The sequence below is a fragment of the Zalophus californianus genome, chromosome 8 (genome assembly GCF_009762305.2).
Source record: "Zalophus californianus isolate mZalCal1 chromosome 8, mZalCal1.pri.v2, whole genome shotgun sequence".
NCBI lineage: Eukaryota > Metazoa > Chordata > Mammalia > Carnivora > Otariidae > Zalophus > Zalophus californianus.
In genome coordinates this window covers 104,923,067-104,943,250 of record NC_045602.1, presented here as the reverse complement: position 1 = coordinate 104,943,250, position 20,184 = coordinate 104,923,067, and the positions used below count along the sequence as shown (strand labels likewise).

At 43.5% G+C, this 20,184-nt stretch overlaps 1 protein-coding gene across 1 annotated transcript in view; it reads right to left on the bottom strand.

Moving 5' to 3' along the window:
* The window catches only part of PAK5 (p21 (RAC1) activated kinase 5), a 303,256-nt gene that overhangs the window by 15,806 nt on the left and 267,266 nt on the right, over positions 1-20,184 (bottom strand). The window contains exons 5-7 of the mRNA XM_027623712.2: positions 9,950-10,441; positions 7,673-7,806; positions 3,546-3,672 (exon numbers count right to left, since the gene is read on the bottom strand). Coding sequence (XP_027479513.1) covers positions 3,546-3,672; positions 7,673-7,806; positions 9,950-10,441 — 753 coding nt within the window. The remainder of the gene's footprint in view (positions 1-3,545; positions 3,673-7,672; positions 7,807-9,949; positions 10,442-20,184) is intronic.

Genomic DNA, 20,184 nt, shown 5'->3' with positions numbered 1-20,184 from the left:
ATTTAAGACCCTAAGTGTGGGAGTGATTTGTTACAATGACAATAAATAAATGAGGGTGTCTTCTCTACTATAAAACTTCACGCTCTAATAAACTGGTACAAAATAAATTAGTACAAAATTTTCCTAGAATGGCCACACTATGTCTCTGCTCTCATTCTTAAAAAAAAAGAAAGAAAAAAGAAAGTTTCCTTTCTCTATAGAAACTGAAGAAGCCCACTGGAGTCAATATGGTGTATTGTTCTGAAATGTGAAAGAGCATACTCTGGGCCCCATGGCCAAGAGCCACAGGATCTACTCAACATGTTGCTTGTTCCCTCTTCTGGAACATTCTCAACCCTGACAGCCATAGGACCCACTCCCTCAGTCTCTGCTGTAACATCACCACCCCGGAGCGGCCTTCTCTGACCTCATCCTCCATCACTTTCTACCATATCCTTATTCTGCTTAAATTAATTGTAGAAAACTTAGTGCTTATCACCACCTGTCTGGAGCTGATTTTATTTGTGTATTTATCCCATCTCCATGCCCCAACTAAACTTAACGAAAGTAGTGGTTTTGCTGTGTTCATCCTTAGGACCTACAACTGTCCCTGGCACACAGTAGAAACTCAGTGAATATTTATGGAAGGAGTGAGTGCACAAACCACTAAGGCTAAAAGCACTCACCATGTGCCAGCCCCTGGGAGCTCTTTGCAGGGTACATGGAAATTTAGGAAATGTGTGAAGCATAGGTTCTGCCCTTGAGAATGACTATGAATGATTTAATAACCTTCTGTACGCTGTGGGGAGGGGAGATCTTTGAGCTGATTAAACAACGAATTATTTTAGTCTCATGCCTGATGTTGACACCTGACATGTGCTTGCAGCCAGGAAGCCTTTGCCATCAATCCACAGAAATAAGGGGAAAAAGCCTGCCTTGAAACTGCCCTGCTTTTTCTTTTTCATTTTTTTCCTGCAAGAACCAGTCCCCAGGGCCAATTTGTGGACCAGTTCAGTGCTTTGTGAATTATGTTCTGAAGTCATGGAACCCTGCCTAAGTACTCTCCTGAGTCAGGCCAGGGGAAGGTCCCAGCCCTTTTCCCACAGCTCCCCACTCTCTGGGAGATTATGTAACATGGCTCTATATCTTTCCCCTCCTTAAACCTACATTCCCTGGCAATGTGACTCTGCATCTTCTCTCATCAAGAGATGGAGGTCTATTTCCCCATCCCTTGCATCTAGGCTTGGCTGTGTGACTCACTTTGGCTAAAGGGACATTAGCAAACAAGAGAAAAACAGAGGGTTCAAACTGTGGAAAGAGCCAAGATGCCCTTCAACAGATGAATGGATAAAGAAGATGTGGTCCATATATACAATGGAATATTACTCAGCCATCCGAAAGGATGAATACCCAACATTTGCATCAACATGGATGGGACTGGAGGAGATTACGCTAAGTGAAATAAGTCAAGCAGAGAAAGTCAATTATCATATGGTTTCACTTATTTGTGGAACATAAGGAATAGCAGGGAGGACATCAGGAGAAGGAAGGGAAAAATGAAGGGGGGGGAAATCGGAGGGAAAGATGAGCCATGAAAGACTATGGACTCTGAGAGACAAACTGAGGGTTTTAGAGGGGAGGGGGGTGGGTGGATGGGTATTAAGGAGGGCACATGGAGTGCTCCACTGCATGGAGCACTGGGTTATACGAAACTGGGTTATATGAAAACAATGAATTGTGGATCACTACATCAAAAACTAATGATGTATTGTATGCTGACTAACATAACATAATAAAGTAAAATTAAAAAAAAAGATTCAAATTAAAAAAAAAGCAGAGAGTTCAAAAGCGTGCAGTGGAGCTTGCCTCTCTTGCTGCTCTGGGGAACCTTGCTACAGACACCATGTGAATAAGCCTCGGAGAGTCTGCTGGGAGATATGGGACACATGGCAAAGCACCAGGCAAATGAGTGAGGCCATCAACAGCAGGCTGACCACAAATGCAAGAGTGAGCTCGGCTGATGCCACATGGAGTGGAGATAAGCTGTTGCAGCAGAGGTCAGCCGAAATGCTGACTCACAGAACTGTGAGCAAATACATGGTTGTCGTTTTAAGCCACTAAGTGTTTGTTATGTAGCAAAAGCTGACTGATGCATCCTCTCATACCCACTTAAAAAAAAAAATTCAGCCAGAGTAATGCAAAAAGCAGGACTTAAACTACCCATTAAAAATAATTCCAAGTTTGCAAGTACATTTACAGGGAAAGATGGGGAGAATGGGAAATGCATTAAGGGTGATCTTTATTTTGTCCTTTATACTTTTCTGAATTTCCTGAATTTTCCACAATAGAATTGACAATCTCTTTAAAACAAAAGAAGAAAAGCCAAAGTGTTGGGGCAGTTTCTTTTAGCTGCCCTCTGATGGTTCCTGGGCAATTCTGCTGTGATGTGAACATTTTCCACATGGCTGAGGTTGCTGGGTTGTAAAAGACAGGTGTTTCAATGGGACAGCTGGCTCCCTGTATGTCAGCGCCATTACCTCTGGTGGGAGTTTCAGGGAGGTTAAAAGGGCCTAGATGGTAAAAAAATCTATGCTTCAACACTGTTCCATCTAACTAAGATTGCCTTGAAATGCCAACTCATATTCTATATTCTTTTGTAACCTGGTGTGGCTGATGAGTTTCAGCGGAATCCCTTGAGCTGGCTGCGGACATGGGAAATGCAGCAATCTGGGCCTGGGTATAAGCTAGTGTGATGAATATCTTTTGTTTGCCTTTCCAGATCTATTCTCTTCCTCTCTGAGCCCTGGGACACCAACCTGTGTTGACTGCACTGATGGCTTCTGATTGGGTTCGGCCAATGGGGAGAACCAAGAGGAGACTAGAAGGAAAGAATGGAGTGAGGCTTGGATATTGATTCTCCCAGTTCCCATCCTGCAGCTTCGCTGTGGTCTGTCTCCCACTGAAGATCAGAGTCCTGCCAGGCATCCCTCTTCAGACAATAATTTCTATTTTCGGATTCCACTAGCCAGTTCCCTGCCTCCCTTCCTCTGACATGGGGCAGTAAGAGTGGCACTCCATTCTAGAATGCCACATGAATCCTCATGTGCTCTTATGACTTGTCTACATCTGCTGACACCTTTGTTAAACTCTCCTTGAGCTGTCCACTGGAGTTTGTCTTCTCTTTCCTGCAGGAACTCTGAGAGATACTGCAGACATGCACAACTCCACCGACAGGGTGGACAAAGCCCTAGAAAAGTCATCTCTTCTCCTCCAACAAAAATAAGAACACGGAAGAAAAAGGAAAGAAATGTCCATAGTTTCTTTTACTTCCTAGACTCGTTGTTAAAGTGGAAAGTCATCCGTCAAATTCAGATCACAGATAATCCTGACAAATAGGATGACACAGAAGAAGGTAATTTCCTTTTTGGTAAGCTTTCTGGGAAGGACAGTGGGTGACTTGTGACCGAGGAGACTTAGAATTATGAGAAAGGGTTCTTAGGAGGATAATGCCCATGACAGACAAAGTGGCAAGGTGAACCGTGGAGAGGCCAAACATGAAATCTTACCCGGCCATCACTTGTCAGGAGGATGGAGTCACTCTTTATGTCCCTGTGAATCACTCCTTGATTGTGAAGGTAGGAGAGAGCTCTTAGAACCGACAGACAAACGGTAGCTATCTGTTCTTCATTCATTCTGGAAAGGAAATAACATTTAAGGAGCAAAGACAGGTTTAAGAACATCTTTGAAATGATCAAGAGAGGCAGCTCCCTTGGGGTCTAGTGAACGGTCCATGCTCTCCAGCCCATGTCTGGAAAATCTACAGGAAAGGACAAAGAAGTCTTGGGATATGAGTCCTAGATCCTAAGGGTTGGCACTGAGGATGACAGGGGCTCAATATAAAGCCCAAGGAAAGAGAACCCTGTTTGCTGGCTTTTGGGTCATTAATGCAAATGTACTTCCTTAGACTCTCATGGGTAATTCCTTAGGTATTGATAAACCTCCAGGTTCCTACAGAGAGATGGCACTGAATAGAGCCAAGGTTCCAAGTATGCCTGATAGGTGACCTTGAGCAAGCCCTTTTAACTTCCTCAGGTTTCTTTTTTCCTCATCTTGGAAATGGGGACATCCACAATTCTCTTTAAGGCTGGACTTGGACAACACGGTCTTTGGATCTCTAAGATCCCCCAGGATTAGCCCTGCCTCCAGGAACTGGAGATTCCTGCTGCTCTAGGTCCTTCCATCAGGAAGGGAACTGGACTTAGTTACTAATAACTAAGCATGATTGGATGATTTTTGAACAAACTGACCATAGGAATGAGAAAGGTAAGCATAGCTCTGGATATGTACTCCCACATTTCATGGCTGCACCCTTCTGAAGAAGGGTTCTGGCTTCAGAGGAGACTGAGGTCAAGTGGCCTGCCCAAGGTTACCCAGCTAAGAAAGTGACCAGATCATGATTCCAACCCCACCTCTTTTTGAGTTCAAACCCATGCTTTTCCAATGTCCCCATTGTATCACATTGCCATGGCAACTCATATGAATGGCTTTTCAGCCATGAAGAACCTCAGTGGCAGAATTACTTGTCCATCAGTGCCCTCATAACAACCCAGAGAGGCCTAACTCATCTGGGTATAAAACCTACTCCCTCTCACAGAGACAGTGTGAAGCTCAAGCCAGACAGCAAATGTGAAAGAGCTCCTAAAAGTCACGCCAACAGAGGAGACTGTCAGGAGAGACAGAGGGTGTAACTGACCAGAGCTCAAATTCAAGGACAGCCGTGGAAAAATCACCCTGGGGAACTCTTAGCTCAGCAGGACAAGGAAATGGATGACCCCGAATCTGTATCAGTCTTGTTGATGCCAGCAAACCGTGTCTGAGTAAAATTAGGATTCAAAGTAAAATCCAAGGAGGTGGCCAATTAGGAGAAAGTCGAGGGTATAAACTGGCTGGGTATCCCTTCTCTTCGAAGAGGCTTATTCCAGCAATGCCTTGATCTACTAAGGCAGGCAAGAAGAAAATGTTCTTGTCCGAGAGTGGAAATCTACAACTTCTGTGTTCTTAGTTTTGTGTGAATGGGCTGGTCATTGTGCTGGATTGTGAAAACAATGGATGACAACTTCACATCTGCCCACAGCAGAGCCCTTGGAGGTTTAGAGCATCATCAGCAGGGATAAGCTCAAATATACCTTACAAATAATTCAGGAGCAACAATCACCTTCTTTAATAAAATTCATTTTTCTAGGATTCCATGAGATTCGAGTTATTTGAAGCAGACATAAAGATTATTTACAGGTCAACAACAACAAAAGTTAATGGAATCTGAGCCCCCATCACTGACTAAAAAATCACCTTTAACTGGCCTACGTGACAAATACTACTGATTCTGAATTCAGTGGCTCTGAAATGTATAGGACCCACTATAGAAAGACTGTTGCTTTCCTACTTCTGCAGGGAGGAAGCCTGAATTGGGCTAAAGATGCCTCAGTTCTGGAATCAAATCCAAATTCAAATCCTGGCTCTGTTTTGTAGAGGTGTGTCAAGGTTACATGAGTTAATGTTTGAAGTGCTTGGCACTTTCCTTTGCCTTCTTTCTGTTCCTGGAAATCAGTAGGATGTAATTTAACAAGATGCTAGGTAGGGCTAAAATTTTGGTATCCATAGGAAAAGCTGAGCACCTGGCTACCTTATGGTCAGTCTGGGTAGAGCCTGAGATTCTGCATTTCTCACAAGCTTCTAGGTGATGTTGATGCTGCTAATCTCCAGAACACACTTTGAGTAGCAAGGAGTTATTTTATTGATCAATCAATCACTCAGTAAAGCATTTATTGAATATCTACTATAGGAAACTCTCTGAATGATTCAAGAATTAAAATCTAAATTTAAGATTCAAAGGATTTCAAGTTCTAAATATTCAGTGTTCCTTAACATACAATTTCTCTCCGCTCTGTGGAGCTCTCTGCCTTCAACAGGAAATTATTGAAAAACTGGACGGAGAGGATTAGAGAACACAATGGATTCCAGAGAGGCTAGCTCTTAAGTGGATCCACTGTCACACAATAAAAAGTAAAAAAAAACAAAAAACAAAAAACCTTGACAAAGAGAGAGCTCCAGAGAGACATGTGTAGCTATCAGAAGCTTTCCAGGGCAGGAAAAAAAAAAATCCTCTCCTCTGGATATATTTTTATTAATGGTTTTAGATGTAAGTCACCTTTGTCTTAAGCTTAGGTTTCTTCAGTATATTTGCTTCTGTAAGTTAAGATGATCTTATGTGTTTTGGGGGGGAGTTGTGTCCTATGACTATAACAACAGGGATCTGCCATCTGAAATGTTGGTGATAAATGTTCAGTGTCTTCCCTTACGTTCTTTTGTTTTTAGATAGTCTACTGAGACTGAGAGCTGTAGGGGGTTAGGATTGAAACATCGTCCAATTTTAGGGAGAAACAGCAGGATATTCTATCCCCTCACAGTGTTCCTCAATACCGTCTTGCTTTCCCCTTATTGTTCACTTGGATTCACTTATGATTTAGGCACCGTTTCAGTGATACCAGCTAACATCCAGTGCCTCTCCTTCTTGACAATCATCTCTTATCCCTTTGGAGTTTTATTGACTACCAAGAGCAAATTTAAAGTTTCCCAAAGGTAACATGGTTTTTTAAAAAAATATGTCTGTTCCTTAGAACCTTGCTTCTCCAAGGTGGTCCATGAACCAGGAACATTGGTGTCATCTGGGAGCTTATTAGAATAGAATATCATGCCCCTTCCTATTGAATCAGATTCTGCCTTTTACTAAGACCCACAGGTAATTTGTATGCATATTAAACTATGAAGAACACTGTCTTAGCACATACTTTGTCTCCCTTCAATGTCCCTTTCCTCCCACTCGCCTTCTTAGTAAACTCCTATGCACCTCTCAAAACTCATCCTGGTTATCACTTTATATTGGAAATCTTTATTTTCCCTGTTAGAGATACTCAGGTATTCTTCTTTGCTGCTTCTATATCTCTTTCTACTTCTGCACAGGTATTATATTTATTTCTAACCTGTGACATCCTTGAAAGAATATATTTCAGACTTTAATTGTTTGTATCTTTTGTGTCCCCGGCACTCAGGAAAGAGCCTGGCACATAAAAGGTGATCAATAAACAATTAACTGACCAAAACTGACACATCAGGGAAGCAAGTAGCAGAGGTAATAATGATAATTAACCATTGTTACTTGCAAGAATATTTAAAAACAGAATTGAAGAATTTCAATTACGTAGGTTTCTTATTATGACATAAAACTTTGACTCATCTTCCATCTGTGTCTTCCTCAGCCAGGTACTCCTGGTGGTATTACCACAGAGCAATAGCATGGCAACGCAGAATAAAATTGTTTTAGAAAAATACATAGGAATGGGAAATTCTATTGTTTGGCACCAAAAGTCCATTGTCATCAGCTTGCTGACTTAACATCATTAGGTATTAATGAATTTCTGGAGGACAAGGAGAATGTTAACTGAATGAATTAATTATACATGCATGATATTGCAATAGGCACTTAGGGAATATAAAGAAAAAGGGTCATCATAGTCCCTGACTTCAAAGGGCTTACAATTTATAAAGAGGTCATAAAAACAGTCATTGAGGCCTTACCCTGGAGAAGAAATAATAAGCACTTGGAATTATTTGTCTGGATAATGAAGAGACATACCTGGTATGAGTGACAATGTCTGTCAAGGCACCGCCTTCTAGAAATTCCATGACCACCCAGAGCTCATCGCCGACAAGGTAGCTGTTGTACATGTCAACCACGTTGTCATGGTGGTAATCCCGCATTATCACAACCTGGGCAAATGGAAAGATGCTTTTTGACTTGTGATGGTGAAATTTTGCTTTCTGTTCTCTTATGGCCACAACTCTGCTGTGAGTAGAACTGATTAAGAAATATTGATTTTGGGGGGGATTTATTCAGGAGTCTATTATAGGCAAAAAGACAGTATTGAGGGTAGCTAACAGCAATAAAAGGAATCAAGTTAGTCAGTTCAGAGAAAATGGCAGTGCAACCAGACACTGGGTTTGGAGATAATAACAGTGAAAACAGGCAGAACCCTGGCAAGGTTTCTACTCACAAGAGGGAGTACTGTTGACTGTTTGGGTGTGGGGGGGAGGTAGGAGATGATCAGATATCCCTAAGGGTCTTTGATAGAATGCCCTATCCATACTCTACCATTCTTTAACCTGGCAAAAGGTCACCAACTCTAAATGGCAAATGATGAGTATTAAGTAAATGAGGTGAACAGTAGGAGTGGGGCTACATGAGGCTAACTTAACATCTTGGGAGGAGGTCTGGGTCGAGTGTGAGAGAGGTTTGGGCTGAATACAGAGGATAGGTCTTGAAAGTAAAAACAAATATGACTCAGGCATATACAAGGCTAACTTGAACTTACCAGAGAGAGCTTCCAAGAATTGCTGCCCTGTGGCTGCTTCTGGTGACATTTTCAGATTTAATGTTAAGTAATAAATTACAAAGTTATCTACATTATATTGCCCTGCCTGTTCTGGCATTGTGATTTGGAAATAAGTTCCAGAAATCAGCACTGTGGAAGTGACAAGCTGAAGCCCACCCACCTGGGGCTCTCTCTGAGATGTGGAACACAGCAAGAAAATGAACACCCATGGGGTCTGGAGCCATATGTGGCTTCTTGTGAGCCTCCATAGAAGAGGGACCCAAAGTCACACCTGAGTGCATTTTTATAATGTCTGTTAGGAAATGTGAGTGGTTCATCCTTTGCTGGAGACTGACGTATTATCTAACATTGGAATCCTGACTTGCTATCTTTAAGACCTAAATTTTCCATCCACAAAAGCTCATTTCTCTTCCCTAAACTCTCATAAAATCAATAGATGACTATCACTTCAAAATATTTTATGTCCTTAGACATAGGTATTCATATTTTTCCACCTATGTGCATTTTAGAACTTTCAAGTAATAAGTGTAAAAGGCAAATGAAGTGGAAAAATACGTGCAACAGACACATAGAAAAGGGTTAATTCCTTAATATATCAAGAGCTCTCACTTATCAATAAGACAAATGCTACCACCCTAATTGGAAAGTGTGCAAAGGACATATGGTTTAATAAAATAAAAATGGCCTAAAAACATATAAAAGTAATTTCGCCCTCCCTAGTAATAATAGTGTTAATTAAAGCAGGAAGATTTATTCATGTCTATCAGATTAACAGAGATAATTTGACAATATCCAGTGTTAGTGAGAATGAAACAGGACCATCAGTGAGGGTCCTCATTGTTACAAACTTTCTGGAAGTCAATACTCTATATCACTTTCTCTAAATAGAAAAAAATATAGAAAGGAAATCCTGAAATATTAATGTAGGCTATTTCTTGGTTGTGAGATTATGTGACATTTTCTATATTTTCCATATTTTCCACAGGAAGAATTCATCATTGCTATAGCTAGGAACACATATCTTAAAGTTCCTAAAGAGTGAGAATCCATTGGCAAACTAACCTCTTTTGAGATTTAAAAAAAAATGGCTACAAAGGGTATACATGGTACCACAACCATGTATATATACCCATGTAGATAATGTAGCACAAGGCCTTGGAATCTGCTAGAATTCAAATCCCAGCTCTGCTATCAACCTGCTGTATGACCCTGGGCTAGTCACTTCACCTGAGTCCAGATTTCCTCGTGGCCATGGCAATAACATCTTTCTGTCTCACAGGTTGGTTGTGTGACTCAAGCCAGATCAGTGCTTAGCATGGGGGCTGATCCGCATGAGGCACCTTATAGAAGTAGCAGCCGTACACGCATAGACGAAGACCAGAAGGAAGGATTGTGGGAGCATGATTTTTGTATTTATATTTTCAGTGCTTTCTGATGTCCTGAACTGTACAGGTAATATTTTTGAAATGGGAAGTAAATGTTATACAGGAGAGAAAGAGTGATCTGAACACACCATCTACCTCATTAAAAAGCAGTTCTCGCCTCTGTTGCTTTCGGAGGTCCATCTTCTTCACGGCGACTTGTTTCCCCGTGTGTTTCTCGGTGGCGATGCATACAATGCCAGTTGACCCTTCTCCGATTTTGATAAAGTTATCCAGGTATTCCCTGGGGTCTCCTGGGCTGACCACCAGCTGCAGAGCAGCCCGAAACTGTTCGTGGGACACCCTGGAGGGCTGCTGGTCAGAAGAAGATCCCCAGCTGGGTGGGGGGTAGGTGCTGGATGAGATACTCAGGGAGCTCAGGTAAGAAGCCGTGGAGATGTACTGGGAACTGGTCTGCAGGGAGGGATGGTGGTACAGGGTGGCTTTGTGGTACCCAGATGGGTACTGGTGGCTGCTTGAGGAATAGCCCGCTTTGCTTTGACTTTGAGGTAGTTTGGCGGGGCCCCTGGGGTAGGTGTCAGACCCTGACAGTGGAGGGCTGAGGACCATCTGTGCTCGATCGTAATCCACCTGGGAAGACAGACACAGATGGAGAATATTCACATGCTAGATCTGAATGCCGCAGTGAGCCAAGCCACAGCTGGCCTGAATGAAGAGCACTGTGCACGATACGGTTGTGGGTGATGCTTACCTTGTGAGGTCCGAGGTTGCTCCTGCTTCTACCCTATACCCTACAACCTCCCCATCCAGCTGCTTTTTTCCCCCCTTTCCCTACTAAAATCCCCAGAAGCAGGGATGCCTGGGTGGCTCAGTCTGTTAAGTGGTTAAGCGTCTGCCTTTGGCTCAGGTCATGATCCCAGGGTCCTGGGATAGAGTCCTGTATTGGGCTCCTTGCTCAGCAGGGAGCCTGCTTCTCCCTCTGCCTGCCACTCACCCTGCTTGTGCCCTCTCTCTCTCTCTCTGAGGAATAAATAAAATCTTAAAAAAAAAATGAAAAAAACAAACAAACAAACCCAGAAGCAGACTATGACACCTGAATTTAAATGCAGTGGTGGGAGGTGATTCCAGGAGAAGTGAGACAAGGAAGGGGAAAACCAATAAAGGGTGAGTCATTGAGTATGATGGTTAATTTTATGTGTTAATTTGTCTAGGCTATGGCATCTGGTTGTTTGGTCAAAAACTAGTCTAGATATTACTGTGAAGGTTTTTTTTTTTTAGATATGTTTAATATTTAAATCAGCAGATTTTGAGCAAAGCAGATTGCCCTCCATAATGTGGGTAGGCTGCATTCCATCAGTTAAAAGCTTTAAGTGAAAGGATTGATGTCATCCACAGAGGAGAGACTCTCTCTGTGTACACAAACAGCCCCCCCCCCACTGGTTGTCTCTCTGGTGAACCCCAACATGCACAGCAAGTTACCAATCAAGCAACTGGAACCTAATCCCACCAGGTAACTCTGCGCCCTGGAAGAGTATGTTAAACATGTACCTTGGAGCTGTCCCATCTGAGGGGCCAAGAGCTGGGGTATTTATGCACCAGCTCCCTTCAAAACACTGTTTAACATGTGCTTCCATGAATATTAATTTCCTGGCACTTCTGACTTGCCATGTCCTGGGCTGGTAGGCTCTAGTGGGAAGAGACAACTCTTAGACCAGAATTTCTCAATCTTGGTACCACTGATTTTGGAGTCCAGATAATTCTCTGATGTGGGTGAGTATCCTGTGTGTTACAGGATGTTCAGCAGCATCCTGGACTCTACCCACTAGATGCCAGTAGCAGCCACTTCTGCCAGTTATGACCAAAAACATTTCTTGAGGTGTTGCCAAATGTCCCCAGAATATGGGCAAAATTGCTCTTGGCTGAGAACTACCACTTTAGACAAAGGAAAGCAGTGTTGGCAGATAGAAACAATAGGTGATTAAGGGATACAGTTGGGGCACCAACTGTACTCTTTGCTCCTAGGAAAGGGCCTTCTCCCACTCATGTGAACCACAGGGAGAGTTTTAGTTAAAATGTGCCTTATCCAAGGTATTATTTGGTATTTAGACCCTATTTTCTTTTTCAGGAATAAAAGATCCCATCTGTCATTAAAGGATGTTAGTCTTCAGTGAGAAATTTCAGGGGTAGAATGCTTTCCCCATGCTTTTGAACTCATATGCTAGAGGGGGGTATGTACTATCCACACACATAACCTAGCAGATATATGTAAAAGGGAAAATATGGCTCCCTGCCCTAAGCAGCTTTTCAGTGTGGACCATAAGGTAAACACTTGCAATGTTCTCATCAAATAAGTAGAAATATAATTGAAAGTAGCCAACATTTGCAGGAGTGTGTGTGTGAAGGGAAATTTGGTCATCCCTCAAAAAGATTCTGGCAGAAAATATTCTACTCTAGTTATGAAGACTGGATTGAGGGAACTCAGTGGAGAATAGGGAGGGCAGACAGAGCAGGGATGGGGGGGAAGTCAGTGAGAGGTTTATAGGACACTAGGTGTACATTCCAGTAATCATTCCCTGGGAGGGATCAGGAAGGACCTCTGACTAGCCCTGGAACAACTGAGGTCATGTCTGGTAAATATACCACAGCATAACACATTCAACTCCTTGCCCAGGACAGAAGGCACTAACCAATCACTGCACTCTTGTGTGATATCCTAATGACAACACAGTGCTGTGTACACAGAAGGTGCTCAAAAAAGATTTTTTGCTTGGACTTCAGGCTCCTTCTTAACGCAGCACCCTAGGAAGGCTCTACCTCCCTACTGCAATGTACATGAAATGACGTGGACATGTCCCCAAGCCCCATCCACCCCAAGGATCTAGATCTACTCTAATATGGTGGGTACTGGCCACATGTAGCTACTTAATTGAAATCAATAAAAAAATAAAATTAAAATAAAAAAATTCAGTTCCTCAGTCACATTAATCACATTTTAAGTTATCTAGTAGCCACCACATTGGACAGCATAGATAAACCACATTTCCACCATTGCAGAAAGTTCTATTGGGTGGTATCTTTCCAAATAAACCCATTGCTCCCATGTAGTACATTCACTAATTTATTTAGTCCACAAATTAATCCTTGAGCCACTATTATGTGTTAGGCACAATTTCAGGTGCCATGGGAAGGTCCAGCAATAATAAAAATGGATGGTATTTCTGCCCTCCTGGGGTTTACACATTCTAGAGAAGGAGACAGATAATAAACAAGAAAACCGATAAATGTATATAGTATGCAGTCCAGTAGTAATAGAGATATGAAGGGAAATAGAGGAAAGGGTTAAAATGAATGAGGGGCCATGCTGGATATGAAGGTCAAGGAAGGCATCTCTGGGAGTGTGCCATTGGAGGGATTAGGCACAAAGTCTATGTGGGGAGGGGTAGTCTGGGCAGAGGGCTCAGCACCCACAAGGTTCTAGGCAAATACCGGCTTCACAAACAGCACAGAGGCTCTTTTGGTATGGAGGGGAGTCAGTTTGGAATGAAGGCCAGAAAAGCAGCCAGAGGGATGATCATGTAGGTCATGGCAAGGGCACTGGCAGTCACTCCAAGTGAGGTGGGAACCACTGGAGTTTGCTGAGAAGTGGAGAGAGATATGAGCTTGATGTTGATCTCTGGATGCTGGAGGAGAAGAGACCTTTGTGGCAAAGGTGGAAACAGAGATGCCAGTTAGTTTATTGTGGTCAATGTGAGTTGAGATTAGAGAGGGTGCTATAGTTGGGATAAGAAATGCTGGGGCCCAGGGCAGGGTCTGAAGAGAGAGCTGACATGATTTGCTGATGGATTGGATTAAAATGTGAAAGGAAAGAGTCAAAGATGACTCCCAAGATTTTGGCCGGAGCAACAGGCCATTTAATGATATGAGGAGTAGAGGGGCAGGGGTAGGCTCCATCCAAGATGGCGTCTGAGGATCCTTGTGTAGTCCCCTCCTACACTGTATCAGGCTCATCTGTGTGATCGAAAGAATACAGTGGAAGTGATAGCAAGTGCCTTCTGGGACAGAAAAAGATATTGTGGCTCCACTGCCCTCTCTCGGATCACTTGCTCTCTCTCCTGCTGTCACGGCATAAGGACACTTATGAATCCTACAGAGAGGTTCAAGTGCAAAACCTCCTGCCAAGAGTCAGAAACTGAGGCCTTTCCACCAACAGCCATGTGAACCATCCTAGAAGTGATCATCTGGCCCGAGTCAAGTCTTCAGAGGACTAGCCCTGGCAGACATCTTGACCGTGGCAGTCAGCCACCTCTTGAGAGTCTCAAGGCCAGATTCATCCAGCTAGTTTAGTCACAGGAAACTGACCCAAAGAAACTGTGTGAGATAATAAATGTTTATTATTGTTTTAAACTGTTAAGTTTTGTGATAATTTGTTACACAGCAAGAGGTAACTATTGCATGGTAAAGCCAAGAATTCTGGCATGGCCGTGTCAAGTTTGGGAGAACTCTCAAACATTCATGCAGAAATGTTGCTGAGGTGACTGAGACATGCTTTGAGTCCAGGAAAGAGCAGAAACTGATGACCTGCACTTGAGATTCATTGGTGAAAGTCATGCCATTAGTCGGTATTAAAAGCCATGCTGTTGCACGTGTAAGAGAAGGTCCAAGGACCCCAACATTCAGAGACCAGAAGCAGCAGAAGGATGTTGCATAAAGGAGCAGAGACGTGGCCAGTGATGTAGGAAGGAGAGTAAGGGCCTAGGGGGTCCTGAAACCAAGGGAGGAAAGCATTTCAAGAAGGAAGGAGTAATGAAGCAGGTCAGATGCCAAAGAGGAGTGAAGTAGGGTGGGGTATATTGCTTATTGGACCTGGTACCATGGTGGCCGTCTAGAAGGCGGCAGGTGTCCCAAGATCCTGCCCCATCACACAGCATGAGCAAATGTCTATTCCACGAGTCTGGCCACAAGAGCTGCATACAGTGGGCTCCTTAACATTGTTACCATGGCACCATTCTCATGTCTGCCCTGTTCATTGGCTCCCAGGTGACAGTGCAGCCCTTGCCAGTCTTGAGAACACCATCATCTACTCAGGTGAGTTCACCATTCAGACAGCCTTGTGCCAACCAGCAGGAACCAGGGTACTGCGAAGCCAGGTCCCTGTCCTGGTTGTACAGCAAGAGAACAGATGCTTTTGAGGGACATACTTAGAGTTCAATTTTGACCCTGACGGCTTTGTCAACTCACTGAGCCTCTCTGAGCCTCAGGTTCCTTATCTGTAAAATGGGGATCATAAATACCTCCCTCACAGGGCTTTTAGGAGGCTAAACTGTGGCAACCTAGAGCAACCTGGTATCTAAGAAAACAGGCTCTTGGTTTCAAAAATCTCGTCGGCCATTTACCAGTTGTGTGACTTTGGGCAAGTTATTCTAACTCCTGTGCTTCGGTTTTCTCACCCGTAAAATGGGAGTTATAACAATAATAACTACTTCTTTAGGTCATTGTGAGCTCTAAAGGACTGAACACACATCAAAAGATTTGCATAGCGACTGGCCAATACATCCTAGGTGCTGGTATCATTATAGAAAGTCCTTAGCAGAGTGGGAATGTCAGAGAAAAATACAGAGTAAAAAACACAAAAAACCCAACCAGCTGGTGTTTATTGAAGATAATGTACCAGTAGCATACGTATTCCTATACACTAATCCTCAAAACAATCAGAAAAGGTGCTTTTAATTATAATATATTGAACACTGCATTGTAATTAAGATGCTGTATTCGAAACCACGCTGATGTTTTGCTAAGCCCCTGGATCTGGACGACACACAGGGAAAACGGGGTTGTTTATGTGAGGTGCGGAGGGGGAAGAAAATGTCAGTGTAAATTAAACAACTGGGTTCTTCCCCTAAATGAAGTTTGAGATTAGCCAGGCCCAGGCTAATTACAAGGCCAGCATGTGAGGCAAGTGGGGTCCATGACTTTTCCTTTAGAAAGTATTGTCCTGGGATCTATGACATGGCAGCATCCCCCGGTGTCTTCTGTGGAGGATTTGCTTCTGTACTTAAGTGAAATTGAGTTCATTCCCCACAAGCATGTATAACTGATCTCTGAAGATATATTAAAAATAAGAAAGCTGTATCCAGGAGGAATTGCAAGCACTGCTCCATGCTGCATTAGGCCACTTTTCTTCTTTATCGACTGTCAGCAGCATTATCAGAGTCTACTCTTGGCAGCCAGTGAGTGGCATAAAGAAGAGGAGCCTTGCCTGTGTGAACGGGACCATTTCCAGTCACAGAGGGAAGGCTGAGTTGTTCACTGGGAGCTAAGCATCTTGGAAATTAGGTCTTCGAGACAAAACCATGCTATTGTTTTTCATGGCGGCTGGTAAGAGGCATAGACTCAAAAAAAGTGATGGATGAGGGGCAACCACTCTCACAAGAGACCATTTTTGGAACCAAACTCGAGGTGTACTTATGGAAGGAGAACTGACTGCCCCCAGTGAGAGAACATGCGGTCCTCCCTCTGGGCTTCCATCCACTCAAGGAGAAGATGGCAGACAAATAGCTGACTTTGGGAAGGAAAAGGGCATGAGTGACCCTGTTCAGGGCCAGCATGTTGCTTACTTATAGCCCTCAGTTGGGTCTTAATGACCCAACTGTGGGTTCCACGATGGCATTGCTAGCTTGCATTATTTGTGGCACCCTCATTCTTTCTCTGAGAGTCAAGAAGGGGACCATTTATCCCATTTTATTGTTGATAAAATGGAGGCTCAGGGAGGTGAAACTGCCCCTTTCAGCAATCCAAGGCAAATGGCCCCATACCCCCAAGAGGATTGCACAACCCAGTTCTGCTCAAGTCAGTCTTTCACTCTCAGGGAGAGTGTCTAGATGTCCTAGGTGCTAGGCACACTGGCATCACAGTCCTGCTTTCTTGCCTGCCTTCGCATTTCTACCACCAGCTATCACCTCCCCAGTCTGTATAATCAAGGCTGGGGCACTCACTCCTGGAGAAAATGCAGGAGCATGTCACTGGGAGCCAAAGTAGGGCCTCTTCCATTAACCAACTGCTCTGTTAGGAGTCTATCCTTGTAGGAGTGATACATATGAATGTTAATGATATTTGACATTCGCTGAGTGCTTTTCACGTGCCTGGGACTCTTCTCAGCACACTTTATACACGTGAATGCATTTAAACCTCAAGTTACACAATGAGACAGGCCTCATAATTGTTCCATTTTACAGATAAGGAGACTGAGGCACAGAGAGTTTAAATGGCTCATGCAAAGGTCCCAGAGCTATTAAGAAGCAGAGATGGGATTAAATCCAGATAATGTCACTTTCGAACGTGGGCCTTTGGTATGTTCTCAGAGATATCCTTCAATGATAAGAAGGTAGACATGGTCAGGACAGATGTGGGCATGGTGTGGAAAGACAACTATAGAGCAAAAGCCTGGTTAGTGTTTACCTGGGGGCTCAGATGTCTGGGCAGCTGGGAGCACGAAGCAAGAAATGCAAGGGCCACAATATGATGAACAATAATGCCTGAATGCGGGGGAGGGGTGGTGGTGAAAGACAATTAAGTTGTTTTGTTTGAACAGTCTTGCTTTAGAGAAATCAGCTCCAAATACACATCAAAGAAATAACCATCACGGCAAAATGAGCTGATCATCTATGTACAGAATTCATCACTTTTATTTTTGCATTGGCCAGACCAAAACTTTGTGTTCAGATATAATAATGCCCTTTTCTTCTGCTAAGAAGCAAGCAAGCCCAAGCTCTCTTCTATAAGAAGGCTTCTTGGCCCTCTTACATGGCTCTTAAACTGTTAAAATTACTTCATTGTCCTACCCTAAATCATCTTTCCTATGATATCCTATATTTGGAAGGGGGTGAAAAAAATCTGATGATTTTGTCCATATATATTGTTTTGCACAGACACGCGCATGTTCGTGCGTGTAAGCAAGACTTTCAAAGGAGGAAAGCTTGACCTGTGTGATCTTTTTTACAACCTGACTCATATATTCTAGAAAAAAAAAAGGAGTACATTTGAAGTATAGTATTTTGAGAGGGATGTAGGGTTTAATCGTTTAGGGAAACCACAACGCAGTCGAGTTGGGCCAGCGAGAGGTACAGGTATTTAACGAGCAAATCCAATGCACCTCCCACCACCTGCACCATTTCCAAAAGATCTATGTTCATAGTTTACCTTTGAGGACCTTATTGCAAGGGCATGGGACAGGACTGGGAGCAGGGGTAGGAAAGCCACTATGCAGGAGGGAAAACAATAAAGAAACACCAGAAAGGCGTTCTTCCCACCCCTACCAAGAGAATGGCCAGGTTATTTTGTGAAAGAGTAACTTCACGGAAATGAGACTAGGGTCTACAGACTTTTCAGGGGATTTCCATATGGCAAGATGTAAGCAGGGAAGACTAGATCCTTTTGCAGATTTTTCCCCAGCCTGCCAAGCTGCATAGCGGCAGTTCTAGAGGACCACTAACAGTCCCTGAAAATCAAATACATTCTGGAAAGGAATTCTCTCCACAGGAATCTTTAAAAATACTAAAAGAACATCTAAACAGTCTTGGTTTCCCTTCCTCTTTGAAACAGTTAATCACATATAATCATGGTTTAGTTTCCATTTTAGTTGCCTTTTAGCATACCATACAAATGAATTCTTAAAGGAATGTGCTTTTTCATGTCTCGATTCAAACCCAATCAAAAAATAAGGGCACAAAACAAACAAAAGGCTATATTATCTGGGAATAAATAATCTAGGGCTAACAACTCAGCTGGACTACCCTTCCACAATGGGCACAAAGCCTCTGAGGATAGGGTCAGACACGGGCTTGTGATGTATCAAAATTATAAATAATTACAGCAATGAATTCATTTAATCAATCAATTTCACCAGTGGTATGCTGGGGTGGACAGGGCATAAAACTCCACACAGCTATCAATTGCTCCGATTACAGCTGGCTGTCAGCCAGAATTCCCCTGATCCATGTTCGTTAAATGCACATTAATCTGAATTTGGCAGTGTAATCAAGGACCTAACTGAACTGTGAAATTGAATTCTGCAGTAGAACATCATTTGACCATTTTATGCCAAGGCTGGGGGGGAAAAAAAAAGGTTTGGTGGGGGGAGGGCGAGAGAAAGAAAAGGGAAAAAAAAAAAAAATCCTGCCGCAGCCTCTCTTTGTCACCGTGGCCTTCCATACTGGTGACAGGGAGGCTGTGGCTAGATCACACTGGACTGGGCGGGGGGTGAGTGTGTGTCTGTGCCCAAAGAATGGGGGCCGCAGAATGCTCGGTGAAAGATGGAGAGTCTCTCTTTCCAGTTCCCACAGAGCTACAAGGGATGGGAGGCGGCTGGTCGCAGTTGCTTGAGCGTGATGCTCCAATACACCTTTTCGGAGTACAATAAAGCAGACACTGCTCAGCTCAGAGAAAAAAGCCAGGCCGGGTGTTGTTCGCTGTACATAAATCAAATGTGGGATAAAAGTGAATCACAGGCCTCTATTATCTGAGCAGGGAGAGGACATCTTAAATTGTTCTTGCTTGACTCGAAGGGAAAGATATGAGGACCAGCCTCAGCTTTGAGAAAGGAAAATGACTGCCTGTGGGAATTCCAGAGAGAATCCGTAACTACTTTCTCTGCAGGGACATTTTAGAGGCTGGCAATTAGGGGAAAGGGATTCATTCAATCCTGTGACTTGAATATGCATTTACTCTCCTGTGTCCCTCTGGTTGTGTCTTGCTGTGCCAATTCTCCCTGCCTGCCGTGGGCAGGAATGCCACTGATGGGGGCCGTTCCCACCTGCCCTCAGGTGGGGGTAGCTTGCTGCATCCTAGTAAAACAGTAGCTGCTGTTCCTGCTTGAGGAAAGCCTTCGACAAGTGCCCAGCCACGGTCAGTTTCCTCTGAATTTCTTCTTTTCATTTACAAAACAGAGTGGCCCTATTTCATAGATGACAAAGGGACACAGCCCACACTATGAGCTGCCATTCAATTTTGGTTCAGAGAGGCAAACCTGTGCTATCACTGCCAAGGAACAGTGGTCATGAGCAGGACCTCCAGGGACCTAAAGAGTCAAGGTGTCTATTTAAGGTTCTAATGCAGGGGACTTGGGAAGTAGGTTAAGCTCTGGATAGTCAGACACTTGCTGGATTTCCAAATTGCATGTAGCAGAGAGCCATTCACCATATTTAGTGTTTTGCAAGGAAATCTCCCAAACCCTGACAGGGGCTTCTTAGTTAGGCATGTAGGAACTTTTACCTTGTGATGTGAAGTTAGAAGAGTCGTGTGTTTCTTTGCCTTACAGAATATATGGCAAATGGACGCTGAGAGAGTTTGGACAAGTGGCTTATGATCTGTACAAGTAG